Below are 24219 nucleotides of genomic sequence, written 5' to 3'. Positions count from 1 at the left end.
GGGCTGTAGGTCTTTCTCATTGATTTGCAGCACTGGAGCTCCTCAGGGCATGGTGCTCTCACCCCTTCTCTTCACCCTCTATACTGCTGATTTTCAGTACAACTCAGGTACATGCCACATGCAGACGTTCTCTGATGACACTGCAATTGTGGCATGTATTAGGGAGGGTGAGGAGAGGGAGTACAGGGGCTTGGTGAAGGATTTTTTGAGGTGGTGTCAGCAGAATAAACTCTTGCTGAACACCACCAAGACGAAGGAGGTGGTGCTCAATTTCCGACGGAGGCCAACCTCTCTGCAGCCCATCATTACTGAAGGATCACAGGTGGAGGCTGAGCTGGACAGCCAACATGGACACTGTGTAGAAGAAGGGGCAGAGCAGGATGCACTTTCTTAGAAGGCTGGCTTCTTTTAGTGTCAGTTTGAACCTTCTGTTTTATGAGTCCATCGTGTCCAGTGTCCTTTTTTAATGGTGTTGTGTGTTGGGGGAGGCAGTTCTAAGAAAAAAGACATTCTCCGGCTGAACTGGCTCATTAAGAAGGCGGGCTGTGTGGTTGGAGTGGGTCTGGACTCTGTAGAGAAGGTGGTGAAGCACAGGACACTCTCTGAGATCAGGGCGATCCTGTCCAATCAGAACTACCCACTGAACTCGGTCTTCTCCCACTAGAGAAGCACCGTGAGCAACACATTCCTCTGAGAGACTGAAGAACTCATTTGTCCCTCGCGCTATCAGGCTGTATAATGCAGCCACTTCAGCCAGGACCAGGAGATGCGAGCCGGAAATGCCGTAACTGTCTCAGGTAGTACCTTAAACTCCTTCTATTTTTTTACTTGAATTTTATTGTTACTTTTATATGCACTTTTAATATGTGTGTTTTATTTGTGTGAATGGGAGCAACAGACCACCACATAATTTCCTTCGGGATTAATAAAGTATCTATCTATCTATCTATGTATCTATCTATCTATCTATCTATCTATCTCTTATTTGACAATAAACAGTTTTTTTCTAAAACGTTTGACAAGAAAGGCAGTTTAGAAATGGGCCTGTAATTGGCCAGAACAGAGTGATCGAAACTGAGTAAAAGTGACAGGACAAGAAACCAAGGCCGAAGGGTCAGACGTAAGAACTAAGATAGAAGCTCTAAAATTATCCACTTTTTCCATTAAAAAATGGGCAAACTTGTTGCACATATCAGGGAAGGCGTCCAAACATACATTCTGTGCAGTATCGAGTACAGAGTCAATGATCCTATACAACACACGTGGGTTGTGGCCATGAGAGGCTGCTGCGTCGCTGACTCACAGATCTGGCAACTTGTTTCCGACGGATTGTTTGCTGTTGTGACGCTCTTCCCATCTTTACACGGTTTTATACATTACTTTTATTTCTATTAACACTTTTTTTTGTTTTGAAGTGTATCTACCTTGAATTTTAATTAACTACAGTCCTATTGTGAATCATTAGCAGTTAGCTTTCGCTAGTGGTTAGCTTTTGCTAGCTTTGCTAGCAGTTAGCTTGCATTAGCTAGGTCGACCCCCCCCCCTCCCCCGCTCTTACTTTATTACTGTTTTACCAGTCTAATACTTCTGTTACTTTTTCAGTGTAACTGCTGTGAATTTTAGGTCATTATTTTACACCTGTATAAATCTTAGGAGTGGCAAGCATTTTGGCTAGCGGTTAGCTTGCGTTAGCTAGGTCGACCCCCCCCCCCGGTTTCTTTAATACAGCTTAGTTTTTCAGTGTAAATGTGAATTTTAGTTCATTGCATTACACTTGGGTTAACCTTAGGAGTAGTTTACTCTTAGGACTTTGTTTTGACTACTGTTCCTATCAGTCTAATACTTTTGTTACATTTTCAGTGTAACTTTTAGGTCATTAATCTACTCCTGTGTGAACCTTAGGAGTGGTTAGTGTATTCATTACCGGTTAGCTTGCTCTTGCTTGGCTATACTCTTGAATTTTCCAGTGCACAAAGTACACTACTTTACACTTTACGTAAATCCTGTGTGATGCTGGAAGACAGGGTGGCTCTTTTAGAGAGCTGTGTCTGTAAGTTAGAACCTCTTCTCAGCTCAGTGGAGAGAGATTGTTACGGGCACTCCAGATGAGGTTAGTGTTGGGCCGGCTCGCGTGTCCATTAGCATCAGCCTAGCAACACCGGCTGTGCAGGATGTTTTTCGGACTGTGGTTAGGCGGAGGAAGTCACGTAGGGCTTGGTGCCCGGTTGTGGTACCCCAATCATACTCGCCACTGCGAACTGTGAATCGGTTCTCCCCCTTGGATATGCCTGGATATGTGAGTTCTTTGAGCCCACGGGTGACTTCCACTTCTATCTCCAGGCCGAAATGCCGGGCTTTAGTGATAGGGGATTCTATCACCGGCAAAGTCAGGTTACAGACGCCAGCTGACGTTAAATGTATTCCGGGGGCCAGAGCTCCCGACACTGTTTCCCATCTTAGGGTGCTGACACTGCAGAAGGGTAGACAGACTAAGGGAACATGACATGAGATACAGTCACATAGTTATTCCCATCGGTGCCAATGATGTCAGGATGAAGCACTCAGAGGTCACAAAAATGGACATAGAGAGGACTTGTGACCTTGCCAGAAAGATGTGTCGGCATCGATTAATAGTCTCTGGTCCCCTCCCCTCCTGAGGTAATGATGAGGTGTTTATCAGGCTGACATTGTTGAATAGGTGGCTGGTGCAATTTTGTAGACAGCAAGGCTTTAGTTTTATTGATAACTGGCCTTCACTCTGGGGCTGCCGTAGCTTGCTGATGCAGGATGGCCTTCACCCTACTGGGGAAGGCACCGCCACCTTGTCTGTGAACATAGATAGAGCTCGACAGGGAGGGTAACATTAGGATTTTACAGCAGGCCATGGAGCAAGTGATTAGAGACCGTGCAAGGTTTATTACAAAGGTGGGTGTGGAATCCATTAGCTTAGTAGGGAAATCAGTGCAGAAAATCCACTATGGTGATAGTGCAGTTTATCTGCCAGGGAGGGAAATTCAACAAGTTGAGACTATGGCCTGCTTCCGTAGACGTGTCCATAAAAATCATAGAGGGATATGCCTTGCAAACTTAATACCCATTACTACATTGGATGATGTTGAAATTGTGGATGGCCCGTTAGCTGTTCCAGCAATACCAAAGATTTTGTGTCTGCTACCTATGTACAACTCACGTGCAAAGTCTCAAACCTAAACCTACTTCCAGGCATCTTATATATGCTACTCTGGAACCACCCCTAAACCCAAACAGTCCAACCGTCAACCTCACTGAGGTCCTTAGTCTGGGTCTCATTAACATAAGATCACTATCCTCAAAATCATTGTTGATTAATGGTCTAATTATTGATCATCACTTAGATATGATTGGGTTCATATCTAAGTGATGATCCATAATTAGATCATTAATCAACAATGATTTTGAGGATAGTGATCTTATGTTAATGAGGGGGTGGTGGCCAAGTGGTTAATGTGCTTGGTTTCAGTTCAGAAGGTTCCAGGTTCAAGTCCCACCCCTGCCACATTTCTCCATGTAATGTGGAGTTGCGTCAGGAAGGGCATCCGGTGTAAAACTTGTGCCAATTCAACATGCAGATCCACCTTGGATTTGCTGTGGTGACCCCAAGTGCAAACAAGGGAGCAGCCGAAGGGACTTACTTACTTAGATATGATTGGGTTATGTGAAACCTGGCTTAAACCTACAGCTGTCCTACCCATAAATGAGGCCTGTCCACGGGTGTACACATTTAGTCACATCCCTCGTGATACGAAGCAAGGTGGGATGTGTTGCTCTTATTCATAAATCTAGGTTTAGCTTATTAGCTGTTGGGGGTCACAAATATAACTCATTTGAGCATCTGATTCTCTACTCTGCACATGATGCTACGTATTGCCACGGTCAGAAGAATAACAATCAGCTGTATTACTTTGTCACTGTATATATGACCCCTGGCCCATACTCTGAATTCTTAGATGAATTTGGTGCGTTCATCTCTAACTTGTCAACTAGTGCAGATAACATTCTGATTATTGGTGACTTGAACATTCATATAAATAAGCCTTCTGGTCCCCTCTGCAAATCATTTATGGAAATTGTGGATGCATTAGGATTTCAGCAATGCATTCAGGACTCGACGCACATTAGTGGAAATACCCTGGATTTGGTTCTCGCACGTGGTATTCCTGTCACGAATATTGACATCATGCCTCTTGCTTCGGTGGTCTCTGATCACTCACAGTTTCGCTGCTGTGTTTAGTGGAACAACAACCTTATTTATCACTACGGTGATGCATCAGCTCCTCAACTATGACTGAACTCAAAGCTAGACTGCCTGATATCTTAGCTTCACATTTGGAAAATGCCCAATCAGTAGACAGTCTTGTGGATAGTTTAAACTCAGTGCTCAAAACTACAGTCGACATGATTGCGCCACCTTTATTAAAACCACACACCCCCAAAACACAGTCACCTTGGTTCAATGACTGCTTGCGTGCCCTCAAGCATAAGGCTAGAGGTCTAGAACGGAAATGGTGTAGTTCAAATTTAGAAGTATTCCACCTTGCGTGGCGTGATGCAATCTTAGACTATAAGCATGCACTACTGGCTACAAAGCGGACCTATTACTCGGATTTAATCAACAAAAACAAGCATAACTCAAAGCTGTTGTTCGACATGGAGGCAACACGTATTCATGGACAACCACCTGCAGTTCACTCTTCTTTTACAGCACAAGATTTCCTGGATTACATCGAGAAGAAAATAGAAGACATTAAGTTGAGCATATCACAGCATGCCTTAACCATGCCACTACACCCTGCTATTGAGGTGGGTACCATTACTGAGGTACTACCTAGATTTACAGAATTTGATAGTATCTCACTAGGCGTGCTGACAAAACTCGTAACGTCTACAAAAAGCACAACCTGCTTATTTGTTCCTATTACAACAAAACTGTTTAAGGACCCATGGCCCACTCTTGGGCCGACAGTGCTGGAAATTATTAATCTCTCAACCTGTGGATCTGTTCCTAAATGTTTCAAATCTGCAGTGATTAAATCATTACTTAAGAAATCTAATCTTGATCCTAGTGTATTGAAAAACTATAGGCCAATATCAAATCCCTCATTTTGCTCTAAAATTCTGAGAATAATCTTTTTGAGCCACTGCAGTCTACTTTTAGAAAATATCATTCCACAGAGACAGCTCTCACTAAAGTAGAGTAGAGTAGAGTAGAGTACTTTTATTAATCCCAAAGGAAATTAAGGTGTCTGTCAGCTTACATAAATACATAAATACACAAACATACACAAAGACCTAATACACTATAACCTATATACCTATATCACTATAACCTTCTGTGTGGTGTTAAAGAGCTGGATGGCCCTGGGGACAAAAGACTTCCATAGTCTGTCTGTCCGGCAGGGGATGGCACAGAGTCTGTAGCTGAACAGGCTACAGGCTGAAGTGGTGAATGATCTTCTGCGAGCAATGGATTCAGAAACCACAACAGTCTGGTGCTCTTAGATATTGCATTTGATATTCTACTCGATAGGCTGGAGAATCATTTTGGGATTACTGGGAGTGCCCTTGCATGGTTGACATCATACCTAACCAGTCGTTCTCACTGTGTCTTGTACAATAACACTACCTCTAACCTTAGTGACATGAAATTTGGGGTTCCACAGGGGTCCGTCTTAGGCCCCCTGCTTTTCTCCCTTTATATAGCACCCCTTGGGCACATATTGTGGCGTTTTGCGTTATGCTGATGATACTCAGTTATACATACCGATAAGTGCTGGTATTCTCATCCACATAAAATCTTTAGAAGATTGGCTTTCATCCGTGAAAAGCTGGATGTCTAGCAACTTCCTACTTTTAAACTGAGGGTTAGGGTTAGGGGTTAGGTTTTAGGGTTAACCCTAACTCATTCAGGTGTCCGTCGCTGAGACCTTACTTGTTCAGGCGTCCGTCGCTGAGACCATACTCATTCAGACATCCCTCACCTCAACCCTACTCATTCAGGCGTCCGTCACAGACACCGTACTCATTGAGGCGTCCGTCACTGAGACCATACTCATTCAGGCATCCCTCACCTCGACCCTACTCATTCAGGCATCCATCGCTGAGACCGTACTCGTTCAGGCGTCTTTCGCTGAGACCCCACTCATTCAGGCATCCGTCACTGAGACCGTACTCGCACAGGCGTCCATTGCTGAGACCATACTCCTTCAAGCGTCCCTCACTGAGACCACACTCATTCACACCTCCCTCACTGAGATCATACTCGTTCAGGCGTCCGTTGCTGAGACGTACTCATTCAGGTATCCATCACTGAGACCATACACATTCAGGCATCCATCGCTGAAACCATACTCATTGAGGCATCCATCACTGAGACCGTACTCGTTCAGGCGTCCATTGCTGAGACTCTACTCATTCAGGTGTCTGACACGGGGACCATACACGTTCTGGTGTCTATCACTGAGACCATACTCATTCAAGCAACCATCGCTATTACCATACTCATAAAGACATCTCTCTCTGAGACCTTACTCATTCAGGCATCCGTCGCTGAGATCATACCCATTCAGACATCCCTCACCTCAACCCTACTCGTTCACCCATCCATCGCTGAGACCGTACTTGTTGAGCCGTCCGTCGCTGAGACCATACTCATTCAGGCGTCTATTGCTGAGACTGTACTCGTTCAGGCGTCTATCGCTGAGACTGTACTCGTTCAGGCGTCCTTCACTGAGACCCTACTCATTCAGGCACCTGTCACTGAGACCATACACATTCAGGCATCCATCACTGAGACCGTACACATTCAGGCATCCATCACTAAGACCGTACACATTCAGGCTTCCATCGCTGAAACCATACTCATTGAGGTGTCTATCGCTGAGACTGTACTCATTCAGGCGTCTATTGCTGAGACTGTACTCGTTCAGGCATCCTTCACTGAGACCCTATTCATTCAGGCACCTGTCACTGAGACCGTACTCATTCAGGCATCTGTCACTGAGACCGTACTCTTTTAGGCATCCATCACCTAGACCATACTCGCACAGGTGTCCATCACTGAGACCATACTCATTCACGCGTCCCTCACTGAGATCATACTCGTCAGGCGTCCGTTGCTGAGACCATACTCATTCAGGCATCCATCACTGAGACCGTACACATTCAGGCATCCATCACTGAGACCGTACACATTCAGGCATCCATCACTGAGACCGTACACATTCAGGCATCCATCACTGAGACCGTACACATTCAGGCATCCATCGCTGAAACTATACTCACTGAGGTGTCTATCGCTGAGACTGTACTCGTTCAGGCGTCTATTGCTGAGACTGTACTCGTTCAGGCGTCTATTGCTGAGACTGTACTCATTCAGGCGTCCTTCACTGAGACCCTACTCATTCAGGCATCTGTCACTGAGACCGTACTCATTCAGGCATCTGTCACTGAGACCGTACTCATTCAGGCATCCATCACTGAGACCATACTCGCTCAGGTGTTCGTTGCTGAGACCATACTCCTTCAAGCATCCGTCACTGAGACCATACACATTCAAGTATCCGTCACTGAGACCATACTCATTCAGACATCCCTCACCTCAACCCTACTCGTTCAGGCGTCCGTCGCTGAGACCGTACTCATTCAGGCGTCTTTCGCTGAGACCCTACTCATTCAGGCATCCGTCACTGAGACCGTACTCGCACAGGCGTCCATTGCTGAGACCATACTCCTTCAAGCGTCTGTCACTGAGACCATACTCATTCACGCATCCCTCACTGAGATCATACTCATTTAGGCGTCCGTTGCTGAGACGTACTCATTCAGGCATCCATCACTGAGACCGTACACATTCAGGCATCCATCGCTGAAACCATACTCACTGAGGCATCCATCGCTGAGACCGTACTCGTTCGGGCGTCCATTGCTGAGACTCTACTCGTTCAGGCCTCTGTCACAGGGACCATACTCATTCAAGCATCCATCGCTATTACCATACTCATAAAGGCATCTCTCTCTGAAACCTTACTCGTTCAGGTGTCTGGCACTGAGACCGTACTCATTGAGGCATCCATCGCTGAGACCATACTCATTCAAGCATCCGTCGCTGAGACCGTACCCATTCAGACATCCCTCACCTCAACCCTACTCATTCAGCCGTCCATCGCTGAGACCGTATTTCTTGAGGCGTCCGTCGCTGAGACCATACTCATTCAAGCGTCCGTTGCTGAGACCATACTCATTCAGGCATCCCTCACAGAGACCCTACTCGTTCAGGCGTCCTTCACTGAGACCCTACTCATTCAGGCGTCCTTCACTGAGACCCTACTCATTCAGGCGTCCTTCACTGAGACCCTACTCATTCAGGCGTCCTTCACTGAGACCGTACTCATTCAGGCATCCGTCACTGAGACCGTACTCGCTCAGCTGTCTGTTGCTGAGACCATACTCCTTCAAGCATCCGTCACTGAGACCATACTCATTCAGGCATCCCTCACTGAGATCATACTCATTCAGGCGTCTGTTGCTGAGACGTACTCATTCAGGCATCAGTCACTGAGACTGTACTCGTTCAGGCATCCATCACTGAGACTGTACTCGTTCAGGCATCAGTCACTGAAACCCGACTCATTCAGGCGTCCGTCGCTGAGATCCTACTTATTCAGGCGTCTGTCACTGAGACCGTATTTGTTCAGGCATCCATCGCTGAGACCGTAGTCATTCAGGCATCCGTCGCTGAGACTGTACTCGTTCAGGCATCAGTCACTGAGACCCTACTGATTCAGGCATCCCTCACTGAGACCCTACTCGTTCAGGCATCCTTCACTGAGACCTTACTCATTCAGTCATTCGTCGCTGAGACCGAACTCGTGAAGGCTTCCGTTGCTGATACCATACTCATTCAAGCATCTGTCACTGAGACCATACTCATTCAGGTATCCGTCACTGAAACCATACTCATTCAGGTATCCGTCACTGAAACCATACTCATTCAGGTATCCGTCGCCGAGACCATACTCATTCAAGCATCCATCACTGAGACCATACTCATTCAAGCATCCATCACTGAGACCCTACTCGCTGAGGCATCCGTCACTGAGACCCTACTCATTCAGGCGTCCATCAATGAGGCCGTACTTGTTCAGGTGTCCATAGCTGAGACCATACTCATTCAAGCGTCCTTCACTGAGACCCTACTCATTCAGGCGTCCTTCACTGAGACCGTACTCATTCAGGCATCCGTCACTGAGACCGTACTCGCTCAGCTGTCTGTTGCTGAGACCATACTCCTTCAAGCATCCGTCACTGAGACCATACTCATTCAGGCATCCCTCACTGAGATCATACTCATTCAGGCGTCTGTTGCTGAGACGTACTCATTCAGGCATCAGTCACTGAGACTGTACTCGTTCAGGCATCCATCACTGAGACTGTACTCGTTCAGGCATCAGTCACTGAAACCCGACTCATTCAGGCGTCCGTCACTGAGACCGTACTTATTCAGGCGTCCGTCGCTGAGATCCTACTCATTCAGGCGTCTGTCACTGAGACCGTATTTGGTCAGGCATCCATCGCTGAGACCGTAGTCATTCAGGCATCCGTCGCTGAGACTGTACTCGTTCAGGCATCAGTCACTGAGACCCTACTGATTCAGGCATCCCTCACTGAGACCCTACTCGTTCAGGCATCCTTCACTGAGACCTTACTCATTGAGTCATTCGTCGCTGAGACCGAACTCGTGAAGGCGTCCGTCGCTGAGACCATACTCATTCAAGCATCTGTCACTGAGACCATACTCATTCAGGTATCCGTCACTGAAACCATACTCATTCAGGTATCCGTCGCTGAGACCATACTCATTCAAGCATCCATCACTGAGACCATACTCATTCAAGCATCCATCACTGAGACCATACTCGCTGAGGCATCCGTCACTGAGACCCTACTCATTCAGGCGTCCATCAATGAGGCCGTACTTGTTCAGGTGTCCATAGCTGAGACCATACTCATTCAAGCATCCGTCGCTGAGACGATACTCATTCAACCATCCCTCAATGAGACCCTACTTGTTCAGGCATCCGTCACTGAGACCGTACTCATTCAGGCGTCCGCTGCTGAGACCTTACTTAATCAGGCATCCATTGCTATGACCATACTGGTTCAGGTGTCTGTTGTTGAGACGGTACTGATTCAGGCATCCATCACTGAAACTGGATGGCCTCAGGCATCCACCTCTGTTGAGATGGGGGGGGGGTATGGAGAACCGAAGAGTGTAGAGATGTCACCTTCAGTGGTGGGCACAGATAACCAAAAAATTAACTTTGATAACAGATCATCAGATAACTGAAAAGTTATCTTTGATAAAGATAAAATGATAAACCACCCAAAAATGTATCAGAAGTTACAGATAACGATAACCGATAAATTCCAGTATTGTCTCTGGTACACTTGCAGCTACTAACAAACTGATTTTGAGTTTTAAACACCACAATCGCTTCTGAAAGCATCAAAAGCGACAACAGACCCAAACAATGAGCCAGCGCTTCTATCTTTGAACATCTTGACCCTGCTGGAATTTCCTGTTTACTACATGGCTTCCAGCACAGAAGCAACTGAGAAGAGGCACAAAACTCAGCTCTACTCAATCACAACGCTGCTGTCAGGCCAAAGTCTTGGAAAATAAAGCAATGCTGAGTTATGGTTTGGTGTATAAATAAAATGAATACTGATAGTATAACTCCATTAATGTCAATTCTGTCATTTCTGCAAAGTTAAAATATAACATATATCTTTTAATGTTGAATAATGCACTAACTCTGAAGTTTTGTAACAAACAGACAAATCGCAAAGGATTCTGGGTAAAATGTGCCTCCGCTAAACACTGATTGGTTGGTTGGTTGATTATGTAAACCAACACGTTAATGTGACGTGTGTCATGTGTTGGTGTTTACAGATAAATGTGCTTTTGTAAAATATTCCATTTTTTTATTTGTAAAAACAGGCATTTTCAAAAAAACAAAAAACAAAAAAAGCCACGCTGTAATTAGATAACCGTCTGATATAATCGGTGTCAAAATACATAGAACACTGCCATGATCTACTGGTGCCAGTGCGAGTTTTGGCCCTTTTTCAGTTGATTTTTCATTGGTGCAAGAATTTTTTGGATCGCATCGAGTTTCAGGTTAATTGCACGTCCTGCATCATTTAGTATACATGGCGTAATGAGCTGCATTTAACATCTCACGACCACCTCTCACACTGTACCTGTGCAAACACCGCAGACCTGTCTTGTAACGTCTTTTTTTTTTTTCTTTTTTTTAACTTTGATGTCTCCCATCAAGACTTTCTGTAAATTAAGTTTGAAAAAAGCTTCTGTTTATGTTTTGCTTCCGGAAACACGAGTCCGACGTGTGGTTTTTGAACGTACAATGTGTGTGAGAACATAAATCGTGCGCTCTGAACTTTTATACCGTGCGGTTCTGTGGTACACTTTGAGCTGGAACCGAGTACAGTGTGATTGAAAATATCAGCTCAGCTTCAGTTTGAATACTGCCATGAACACTACTGGCCAGGAGATGGCAGTAGAGACTTGCCAAAACAAATTCCAGATAATCTGTCTGCTACTATTCTGCTACATTTAAGATGCGTGGAATTTAATAAACGCAAACACAATAACGTCTATTAACCCAGAGAATATATTCACAAGAGTTTTAGGCACTAGAGTTTAATGCTCTTATCCGTGGAACCTGACCAGAGTGTCTCAAATGCATTTTTCATGTCATGAACGTACTGAGATTACCATATCCTACCCATAATGCACCTGGACACAACATGCCCACAATAAAACCTTAAAAATTAGCGCATTACTTTAAAACTAAAACATATATCTGATATTTTCACTTTATAAAACTTCAGATGTAACATTACTTTAAATAACTTGTCCAAAATTAGTTTGGGTAAATTTGAACTATAAGTTAAAAATGTATGCCTCTGGATGACTTGGGTGATATTGCCGTCATATCAGTATGGGGTTAAAAGAAATGAGGTTTGTTTTTTTTTGGTGACTAGTTCTCCTTTGCCTGCAGAGGATAGAGCGGTTTCTTCTAGAAGCAGCTCTCCTCTTTTTGCAGAGGGTTGAATTACACATCTACTATAAAACATTTAACAGGTAGGTGTTCAACTGATTTTAAATTTTATAAGAGTTTATAGGTGTTCACCTTTGTTTACTGCATTAATGGTCTAAAAATTATTGGACAAAAATTTATTGGAAGATAATTAGCCCGATAATGGTTTTCAAAGTTATCTGAAAAGATAATCCGATAATGAAAACATTATCTTTGATAATTATCGGTTATCGGATTATCGGAACTATGCCCACCACTGGTCACCTTGCTGATTTGAGAGAATGCGACTCAAATGTCACTTTTAAGGGGTTTGCTGGTACAGTCTTGCATATTAATAGTCCAATACAATGTATAAATAATTTAACTTAGCCAGCTCTCAACCAACCACAATGAGAAGTACTTGCTCAAAGCAGGAGCTTGTGAGACCAGAATGTTTAGCTCTAGTATCTGGACATCGATGAGCACTTCCACTGGAGCACACAGGACCTCAATGGCACAACAGTGTTAGTGTGGGTGGGGGACAGGTTTCAAGACATCAGGGCCACCTGTAATGGTCAGGTTGGACCAGTGATGTTAGAAAACATAATTCAATATAAAAAACAACAAAAATTGAAGAAAGAAACCGTTCTGTCTGTTTGAAAGGTGTTTGGAAGTGAAGGATGGGAAGAACAGAGCCAGTGTTACTTGTGGCGAGAGTGTGCTGCCGGTGGGGTTGATGTGGTTGCTGGGTGCTGCAGAGCTCAGGAAGCTGTCGGAGTAGCTGGAGAAACCATGGCGAGTGGAGGCCAGGCCATAGGCCGGGCCAGTATCTGCGCTGCATGCACTGCCCTGGTGCATGGAGGATGGCGGTAACGGCTGAGGACGGTGAACCGTACCACTCCCATCTGCAAAACAATGACAATATGAGAAAAACCTGTCACCAAGAATAAAAACGACTTCCTGTCTGTTGATAGATTTTTTACAGCTGATGCACTGCAGATGAGCGTGAGCTGATTTAAATTTATAAATCAGCACAATAACATCAGCACATGAAGATTTTTCATGTTGACTGTTTGAAAAGTTAAAGCGGATTAGCTGATGACTGTTGACATCTACACTAACTGAATCCAGACCAATCACCTTTACCATGCTCCAGGTCAGACTAGGTTCATAACCTGGCCTCTCAGCGACTCTCTCACACACAGCAGAGGGCTTTTCAGGCTCCTGTGTGGACATTATAACTCTCAGGACTTGACTAACTACCATCCCAGATAACGAGGGTTACGTTGGATGGGATTTCCAAACTTTAGCTCCTTGGTGTGTAAATGAGGATTTTGTGTGTTAATGGCTGTATGGGGAAGATGAAACTAAACCACCTCGTTCATGCACGAACTCTGCTACATAACTGAGCCTGTTCACACACTGACAATATAAAAAGAAAAAGCAGCAATTTTAGACATGAGATGATTAGAATGCACACAGACAACTGAGCAGTTCTCTGCATTCCATCAGCAGAATTCACAGTAATTATTAACCAGTTTGCTGAAATACTGTGGATGAAACAGTAATTCAAAGTCTGAAATAGTTTATTGGTTGGTTTGTTTATTGTAATAGCCAGAATATAAACATGTTGAAGCCCAGTGCCTCCATCGCACACAGCCATGGTATGTGCGATAATGGTGTGTGTGTGTGTGGTGTGTGTGTGTGTGTGTGTGTGTGTGTGTGTGTGTGTGTGTGTGTGTGTGTGTGTGTGTGTGTGTGTGTGTGTGTGTGCGTGTGATGTGTGGTCCCTGTTTCACACAGAGACATTTATTCTTTAAAAAAAAAAACAATCATGACATAAACAGTCAACACTTTAAATATGACCACACCAAGAAAAAAGTTAGTTGTTTTTTTTCTTCTTCTTCTTTTGTGCAGCCTCTTGCTGGAACAGAATTCTGTCAACACAGTTTGTGTGGACGGCTGCATCTGCTGAGTCAGGAAATAAGAAACAACACACATGCATGTGCATGCAAGCAAAAACACACACACACACACACACACACACACACTAGTCGAAACTGTAAAACAGTGAGTGTGCATAAAAGTTATCAAACACAAATGCAACTGAAACCGCTGCCTGCTGGATTCCACGGACTAAGTTTTGCACTGTGTCACATACGTCACATCTTTGTCATGTTTTTGGTCCATCACATGTTTGGGGGGGTTACAACTGACAGTGAATGCCTCATGGAGTCTGTGTGCCATCAGACCATCCATTGATTCCACAAAGCAGCTTTATCCATAAAGTCAAGATCAGTAACCTTTTCTGTGCCAACAATGACACTGAAGCCGTGGGTTTGGATCAAACACTTAGCCCATGCAACTACTGAACCGTGCCAGAACACATCTTTGTGGAACACTAGTACTCACACTCTGCAGAGTATCTGTGTGCAGACTGACTATGATGTCTCACAAATTCTCAGGATGTCTCTGATCCAGTTGCAGCAACCAAATCAGTTTGCAAAAATCAGGGTGTGAAGCCGGACAGCACGGTGTCTTAGTGGTTAGCTTTGGTGCCTCACAGTGAGAAGGTTATGGGTTCAATTCCCACCTGTGGCCTTTCTGTGTGGAGTTTGCATGTTCTCCCCGTGTTTGTGTGGGTTTCCTCAGGGTGCTCCGGTTTCCACTCACATCCGAAGACATGTGGGTTAGGTAGATGGGAATCTTAAATTGTCCATAGGTGTGCGAGTGGGTGTGAATGGTTTGTTTTGTCTGTTGAGACCCTGTGACAGACTGACGTCCTGTCCTGGGTGTACCCCGCCTCGCACTCTATGACTGCTGGGATAGGCTCCAGCCCACCACAACCCTTGATTGGACTAAGCGGTTGAAGATGAGTGTGTGTGTGTGTGCGTGTGTGTGTGTGTGTGTGTGTGTGTGAGATGGTGTGAAGCCAGAGATGCACTCAGTGTACGCACAATCTCCACAATGAATAGAAAAAAAGAGTTTTGTTCAGTCTGCCCATGTCGCTGTAAAGAAACAGGTCACAGTCCAACATCGGAAACAATACTGGTTGTGATTTGAGTGCAGAGGTGGTTCTGTTTCTACCTTGGGACATTGTGTTGTTGGAGAAACTGGACTCAGGTAGCTGGTATGCTGGAAGTGTCGGCATCCCTGAGGGAAGAAATCCGCCTGGTAAAAGATGGTTGAATGCTGCCAGCTGATTGGCTCCTGCTTGTTTTCGCCACCTGGCCCTTCGATTGCTGAACCACACCTGAAAAAGGATTTCAAACCAAACATATTACAATCATTAGCTGACTAAATGGATTATTGAAAACAACCAGTGAACCAGACAACAAAGACAAACAGGAAACTGAAACAATATCAACTCCTGCAGTTTTGGCACATACAGTGTTATAAAAATGGACTTGTTGAACTTTGATTTTGGGGACACTAATGATTTTTCATGAAGGGAAGGACAGGAAAGCAATGACTGCATCATCAGCTCTGCCTCCTTTCTTATTTCATTGCCACCCGCCTCTAAGCCATGTACAAAGGCACTACCATCTGTAACTTTGTCCTTCACTCTTCCAGAATCTTCTGTCACAATCAACCTCCTGACAACTTCTCCATGCACTTCACCCTGCCTGCATACTCTTTTTCACCACCTCTACTCTTTGTAACTGCCCTATTCCCTGGGGCTCCTCTCATTCACACAGCTGTACTCTGTCTGGCTCCTTCTGACTTTCATTCCCCTGCTATCCAGAGCATATCTCCACCTCTCCAGGCTAGACTCACTTGCTCTCTACTTTCACTACAATCACATGTCATCTGCTAACATCAGAGTCCATGGAGACTCCTGTCTGATCTCATTGTCAATCTGTCCATAACCATTGTGAACAAGAAAAGACTCAGAGCTGATCCTTGGTGTAATCCCACCTACACCTTGAATGAATTTGTCTTCATACTACGCATCTCATGGCTGTCACATTATCCTTGTACATGTCCCACACACCACCCTCACATACCTTCTCTGCCACTCCAGACTTCCTTATACAATACTGTTATTCTACTGGTTCTTTTATGTAGAATTCTGCCCCTTACCAAAAACCAAACCATTGTATTCCTCATTTTGAGTTTATTCAAGGTCATGTTAGAAACCAGGCCTGCGACCCTCACAGACAGTGTCCATCTTGTGAAAAGCCCCTAAAATGAGTCATACAACACTTTTTATACCTTGTGGGTGTTAACATAGGTGTGGTTTAGTCTCACATTTCTAATGTTACTGGCTCCCACCAACAGGGGGAGCTCTCCCTGTGTCTGAAACTTGGACAGATGATAGAGTAAAACGTAACATATTTCTCAGAACTTACAAACAAATAACACAAATACTTAATAGCTAACATAAAACAAAGAATTAGCACAGATATTATCTAACAATACCACAACTCTTCTGTCCTTCATACACTTTCTCTAAATCTACAAACACACAGTGTAACCCCTTTTGGTCTTTTCTATACTTCTCTATTAGCACAGCACAAACATTGTATTAAGCCTATAAACAGTGACAAAGTAACATAAGCAAATTTTATCCTGTGTGATCATGACTGCTTGTGGCAGCATTAACGGGATAAAGAATGAGATGTTCAATGAGCTAAATTTAAGACACACCCAAACCCAGATTTGTAATTAAAGCAAGAAGTTTGTCTTGCTGTGGATAATGGAAACATGACTAAATGTTTAAGTAGGTGGGCAGGCTTCATTTAATGGCAGGAGGACATTAGGCTTCACCATGTTTCACATTAGCTAACCCTATCTAAACACTTTCCAAAATTAAGCTGTTACTCACCAAAGACTTGAGGACAATTACTTTATATTAATTAACCCAAGTTTAAGAGCAATACTAGGATTGGCAGTTGAACCAGCTGAACCCGAGAGTGATTCTGTCTTCATGTGTGTAAGATGTCTCAGTTTAGGTTTATATTTACAGAGGTCCACATGGGCCGAAGGTGATAAAAGTGGAATTTTTTGATTTGTTGCGAAATCACTTGGCAGGGCAACCCCAGTTCTAATAGTACCAATAATATCAGAAGTACTAATTGGCACTAGATTTAAATAACATATGCAACTATATCCTGGAGACATCCTAGATCTTAGATACAGTCCAAAGTCTCAATATGAAAAATTTCCCTTCTCATCACATAGACTCAACTATCACCATAATGCTTTTCCTGCCCTAGATTCCACGAGAGCAGTGGATTCCACAACCACATGGTAGCAAGGCTCTGTAGGATCTCTAATTACCTGCACTGTGGCTTGCTGTAGTTTCCTAGTGTTTTCTAGTTTCCTTTAACAATGTATCTATGTTTGCAGATAAGATGGTGGTGCCATCCCCAGTAGGTGAAGCCCACCCTGCATCAGCAAGCTGTAGCACCTCTCAAGCTCCATCAGCTTGGATGGGGGCATCAATGCACAGCCATTTTCAGATCTCTCCAGAGATGTTCAATCGATTCAGATACTGAAAAGTATATAACATGCTGTTGCATATATAATGTGTTGCTGTGTATAGAACATGCTGTTGCATATATACATGTTACTGTGTATATGACACACTGTTGCATATATATGTGTTGCTGTGTATATAACATACTGTTGCATATATAATGTGTTACTGTGTATAGAACATGCTGTTGCATATATAATGTGTTACTGTGTATATGACATGCTGTTGCATATATAATGTTACTGTGTATATGACATACTGTTACATATATAATGTGTTACTGTGTATATGACATGCTGTTGCATATATAATGTGTTACTGTGTATATGACATACTGTTACATATATCAATCAATCAATCAATTTTTTATATAGCGCCAAATCACAACAAACAGTTGCCCCAAGGCGCTTTATATTGTAAGGCAAGGCCATACAATATTATGTAAACCCAACGGTCAAAACGACCCCCGTGAGCAAGCACTTGGCTACAGTGGGAAGGAAAAACTCCTTTAACAGGAAGAAAACCTCCAGCAGAACCAGGCTCAGGGAGGGGCAGTCTTCTGCTAGGACTGGTTGGGGCTGAGGGAGAGAACAGGAAAAAGCCATGCTGTGGAGGGGAGCAGAGATCGATCCCTAATGATTAAATGCAGAGTGGTGCATACAGAGCAAAAAGAGAAAGAAACAGTGCATCAGGGGAACCCCCCAGCAGTCTACGTCTATAGCAGCATAACTAAGGGATGGTTCAGGGTCACCTGATCCAGCCCTAACTATAAGCTTTAGCAAAAAGGAAAGTTTTAGCCTAATCTTAAAAGTAGAGAGGGTGTCTGTCTCCCTGATCTGAATTGGGAGCTGGTTCCACAGGAGAGGAGCCTGAAAGCTGAAGGCTCTGCCTCCCATTCTACTCTTACAAACCCTAGGAACTACAAGTAAGCCTGCAGTCTGAGAGCGAAGCACTCTATTGGGGTGATATGGTACTACGAGGTCCCTAAGATAAGATGGGACCTGATTATTCAAAACCTTATAAGTAAGAAGAAGAATTTTAATTCTATTCTAGAATTAACAGGAAGCCAATGAAGAGAGGCCAATATGGGTGAGATATGCTCTCTCCTTCTAGTCCCCGTTAGTACTCTAGCTGCAGCATTTGAATTAACTGAAGGCTTTTTAGGGAACTTTTAGGACAACCTGATAATAATGAATTACAATAGTCCAGCCTAGAGGAAATAAATGCATGAATTAGTTTTTCAGCATCACTCTGAGACAAGATCTTTCTGATTTTAGAGATATTGCGTAAATGCAAAAAAGCAGTCCTACATATTTGTTTAATATGCGCTTTGAATGACATATCCTGATCAAAAATGACTCCAAGATTTCTCACAGTATTACTAGAGTCAGGGTAATGCCATCCAGAGTAAGGATCTGGTTAGACACCATGTTTCTAGATTTGTGGGGCCACATACAATAACTTCAGTTTTATCTGAGTTTAAAAGCAGGAAATTAGAGGTCATCCATGTCTTTATGTCTGTAAGACAATCCTGCAGTTTAGCTAATTGGGTGTGGTCCTCTGGCTTCATGGATAGATAAAGCTGGGTATCATCTGCGTAACAATGAAAATTTAAGCAATACCGTCTAATAATACCGCCTAAGGGAAGCATGTATAAAGTGAATAAAATTGGTCCTAGCACAGAACCTTGTGAACTCCATAATTAACTTTAGTCTGTGAAGAAGATTCCCCATTTACATGAAACAAATTGTAATCTATTAGACAAATATGATTCAAACCACCGCAGCGCAGTGCCTTTAATACCTATGGCATGCTTCTAATCTCTGTAATAAATTTTATGGTCAACAGTATCAAAAGCAGCACTGAGGTCTAACAGAACAAGCACAGAGATGAGTCCACTGTCCGAGGCCATAAGAAGATCATTTGTAACCTTCACTAATGCTGTTTCTGTACTATGATGAATTCTAAACCTGACTGAAACTCTTCAAATAGACCATTCCTCTGCAAATGATCAGTTAGCTGTTTTACAACTGCCCTTTCAAGAATTTTTGAGAGAAAAGGAAGGTTGGAGATTGGCCTATAATTAGCTAAGATAGCTGGGTCAAGTGATGGCTTTTTAAGTAATGGTTTAATTACTGCCACCTTAAAAGCCTGTGGTACATAGCCAACTAACAAAGATAGATTGATCATATTTAAGATCGAAGCATTAAATAATGGTAGGGCTTCCTTGAGCAGCCTGGTAGGAATGGGGTCTAATAAACATGTTGATGGTTTGGATGAAGTAACTAATGAAAACAACTCAGACAGAACATCGGAGAGAAGAGTCCAACCAAACACCGGCATCACTGAAAGCAGCCAAAGACAACGATACGTCTTGGGATGGTTATGAGTAATTTTTCTCTAATAGTTTAAAATTTGTTAGCAAAGAAAGTCATGAAGTCATTACTAGTTAAAGTTAATGGATACTCAGCTCAATAGAGCTCTGACTCTTTGTCAGCCTGGCTACAGTGCTGAAAAGAAACCTGGGGTTGTTCTTATTTCTTCAATTAGTGATGAGTAGAAAGATGTCCTAGCTTTACGGAGGGCTTTTTTATAGAGCAACAGACTCTTTTTCCAGGCTAAGTGAAGATCTTCTAAATTAGTGAGGACGCCATTTCCTCTCCAACTTACGGGTTATCTGCTTTAAGCTACAAGTTTGTGAGTTATACCACGGAGTCAGGCACTTCTGATTTAAAGCTCTCTTTTCAGAGGAGCTACAGCATCCAAATATATAATGTGTTACTGTGTATATGACATGCTGTTGCATATATAATGCGTTACTGTGTATATGACATAGCTGTTGCATATATAATGCGTTGCTGTGTATATGACATGCTGTTGCATATATAATGCGTTGCTGTGTATATGACATGCTGTTGCATATATAATGCGTTGCTGTGTATATGACATGCTGTTGCATATATAATGCGTTGCTGTGTATTTGACATGCTGTTGCATATATAATGCGTTGCTGTGTATATGACATGCTGTTGCATATATAATGCGTTGCTGTGTATATGACATGCTGTTGCATATATAATGTGTTACTGTGTATATGACATGCTGTTGCATATATAATGCGTTACTGTGTATATGACATGCTGTTGCATATATAATGTGTTGCTGTGTATATGACATGCTGTTGCATATATAATGTGTTACTGTGTATATGACATACTGTTGCATATATAATGTGTTACTGTGTATATGACATACTGTTGCATATATAATGTGTTACTGTGTATATGACATGCTGTTGCATATATAATGTGTTACTGTGTATATGACATACTGTTACATATATAATGTGTTACTGTGTATATGACATGCTGTTGCATATATAATGTGTGGCTGTGTATATGACACACTGTTCAAACTGATAGACTTTTTTTTTTTTTTGTGCAAATATTTGCTCATTTTGAAATGGATGCCTGCAACACGTTTCAAAAAAGTTGGGACGGGGCAACAAAAGACTGGGAAAGTTGATCAATGCTCAAAGAATCTTTCTACACATAAGCGACAAAGCCGAAAACCAACACTGAATGCCTGTGACCTTCAGTCCCTCAGGCAGCACTGCATTAAAAACCGACATCATTGTGTAAAGGATCTTACCGCGTGGGCTCAGGAACACTTCAGAAAACCATTTTCAGTTAACACAGTTCGGCACTACATCTACAAGTGCAAGTTAAAACTCTACCATGCAAAGCAAAAGTCATACACCAACAACATCCAGAAACGTCGCCGCCTTCTCTGGGCCCGAGCTCATTTGAAATGGACAGACACAAAGTGGAAAAGTGTGCCGTGGTCTGATGAGTCCACATTTCAAATTGTTTTTGTTGTCAAATAGTTTTTTACTTTCACTTTTGATACTCTGTGTGCTTCTTACCCTGTGTGCTGCTATACAATGCTGCTGGAACCTCAATTTCCCAGAGGGAGTCTTCCCAAGGGATCAATAAAGTTCTGTCTAATGTAATCTATAAGGGTTAAAAGACAAACAGCCACCTTCTTCCTGTCCATCCTACACGCTCAAAGCACCACATTGGGCATTCTGATTACGTATGACCTCAAGCATTCCTAACAGAGTGGTGTCAGTGAGTAATTGGAGGATTTAGGCTTGTGGGAAAAGGAGATCCCTGCCAAGGTTGTGGGAGTGAGACATACTTGAGTAATGTGGCCCCGCCTCCACCACTGCAAACAGCTGTCACCACGGTCTCATGGTGTCCTTTCACACAGCTGACCACGTCCTGGACATTACAGCAGAGTTGCTTTTTCTTCTTTCCCAGTAACCCAGTTTTTAAACAATTCAGCTTTATGTGAATCTGGGCACATTTACCGGACCGTGTCCTCCGTGTTACAGAGAAATGTTCTCGTGTCCAACTTCTGAGGTGTCTGGTTTAGTTGAATTCAGCACATTGTATTCTAAAGCGTTGTCCACCAAAGAAGAAGAGTTAACTATTTCAGAAGGCACAGAACTGATATGGTGCCCAACCCAAACCCCGTCCCCCCTCCACTGGACAGCTGTGTGAGGCTGGGACAGGATTACCTGGACTCGAGCCTCAGTCAGTTTGGTCCTCTGAGCCAGCTCCTCTCTGGTGTAGATGTCGGGGTAGTGAGTTCGTTCGAAAGCTTTCTCCAGTTCCTCCAGCTGCTCTCCCGTGAAGGTTGTTCGACTCCTGCGCTGCTTCCTCTTCAGGGGAAGGCCCGGCTCTGACTCCACATCGGAGACTTCGTCCAGCTGGCTACCTGGTCAGTTAGAGGAAACTGGTTTTAGAGAGCAAAGCAAAAGATGAAGCCTGGCGTGTCAGAGTTCACAGAGCAGAGGTCACCCTAGGAACGACTCAGGCTCAAAACAGATCACAACATTCAGGAGCAAACAGTGCAGAGGAACAAAGAATGCAGCAAGAAAACGAATCGTCCCTCAAAAAAAATCAGACAGACAGAGACACAGACAGGCAGACAGACAGAGTCACAGACAGAGACACAGACAGACAGACAGACAGACACACAGACAGACAGGCTCAGTAACGCTTTGAGAAGTCCACTGCAGTCGTCTGCATGTCGACTTTAACTCTATTTTTATTTTTTCTATGAGATCAAATGAAGCTTAATTAAAGTGATTTTTCTTTGTGATGATAAATTGTAAGGCTGACATCTTTCTATCTTCTTTTGAACTGTCTTTTGATGTTCCACTTTGTCGTGAAGCTCTGACTGATGTCTCTCCATTCTCCAGCTATCGGGCCTTGGTGGCTTCCCTCACGGACACACTCTACTTACTAACCTTGCTGTTCCGGTTGACCTCTCTACCGTGCCTCTGGAGTAAAGTTGGATTTTGTTTGCCTGAACTGTGAGTTAACTCTGTTGCCATGGTGACTCACCTGAACTATGACCTCTGTCCTGTACATGGGAGCTGTCTTTGTCTGAACCCTCTTGGATACTTTTGCATTGTTCTGCGCATGAGCTTGGACTGCCGCTGGATTGTATTACAGAACTCTGCACTCTCTGAGGTCTTCTGAACAGACTTGTTACACTGATATGAAGGTTGACATCATATGATGGGCAGCGCGGTGTCTCACTGGTTAGCACTGTTGTCTCACAGGGAGAATTCTCCAGATTCCCCTCCCACCTGGTCCTTTCTATGCGGACTTTGCATTTCCTCTTCGTGTTTGTGTGGGTTCATTCCACTTCCAACGACGTGTCAGTTCAGTGAATTGGAGACTTTACGGTGACGGTCACTGTGAATGATAGTAGAGAAGCTTGAATCTTCAACTGGACTGGGTTGCTTGACGCAAGGACGTTTCTAATCGCAGAAGCTTCCTCAGCTAAAATTCTTGCTCTGGTAGTCTGACTTCTGTCTTGACTCTTGTAGAGAAGAATAACAAGCCAGCAAAAGCTGGAGTTTTAAACCTAACCAGACCCCTCCTACCGACAGGCAGACTGCTATTGGCAGTGACTAACAATTGCTCTAATTAGCACCTATTGTGCTCTAGTTAGCACCCTCCTAATGACAGGGTAGCTGTCCCTCCTAACGATGGGACTGACGCCTCTCCTGATGACATGAATGACATTACCATGAACAAAAGACTGAAACTGCTTTGACCTGAGTACCCCATTGTAAACAGGGGACAAAGTGTGTCTCAGACCCCCTCCCCGGTTAAGGCTGGGTTTCAACTGTTTTACAAACAAAGCTTCCTTCACTCCCCTCTCAAACCATTTCTTTTCTCTGGCCAAGATTTTAAGTTCCTCATCCCCAAATGTGTGGTTAGTGTCTTTAAGGTGGAGATGAACTGCAGACTGAGGTCCACCAGCAACTGCATGCTTCGTTGGGCTCTGCGCCAATCCACGGCACAGAGCCCAACGAAGCATGCAGTTGCAAAGTTCTTGTGGTGTGGCTGTTGAGGAAAAACTTGAGCGATCTGAATTGTTCAGCAGCTGACGGTTGGATGAATATGGATTTGTGTGTGTGGAGACAATTCGCCTCATCACAACGTGACAGAACTTAATGATGCGCTGGTACGCGCGCAACAACGGGGAACATTATTCTTGACCATGCGTAATGGT

At 43.7% G+C, this 24219-nt stretch overlaps 1 protein-coding gene across 2 annotated transcripts in view; it reads right to left on the bottom strand.

Annotated features, from left to right (window-relative positions):
• LOC117512889 (paired box protein Pax-7-like) overlaps positions 1 to 24219 on the bottom strand; it is a 174897-nt gene that overhangs the window by 31589 nt on the left and 119089 nt on the right. For both annotated transcript variants that reach the window (XM_034173125.1, XM_034173124.1), the window contains exons 5-7: positions 22205 to 22404; positions 15228 to 15393; positions 12846 to 13045 (exon numbers count right to left, since the gene is read on the bottom strand). In XM_034173125.1, coding sequence (XP_034029016.1) covers positions 12846 to 13045; positions 15228 to 15393; positions 22205 to 22404 — 566 coding nt within the window. The remainder of the gene's footprint in view (positions 1 to 12845; positions 13046 to 15227; positions 15394 to 22204; positions 22405 to 24219) is intronic.

Source organism: Thalassophryne amazonica, chromosome 6, assembly GCF_902500255.1.
Source record: "Thalassophryne amazonica chromosome 6, fThaAma1.1, whole genome shotgun sequence".
NCBI lineage: Eukaryota > Metazoa > Chordata > Actinopteri > Batrachoidiformes > Batrachoididae > Thalassophryne > Thalassophryne amazonica.
This window is presented reverse-complemented; position numbering and strand designations above follow the sequence as displayed.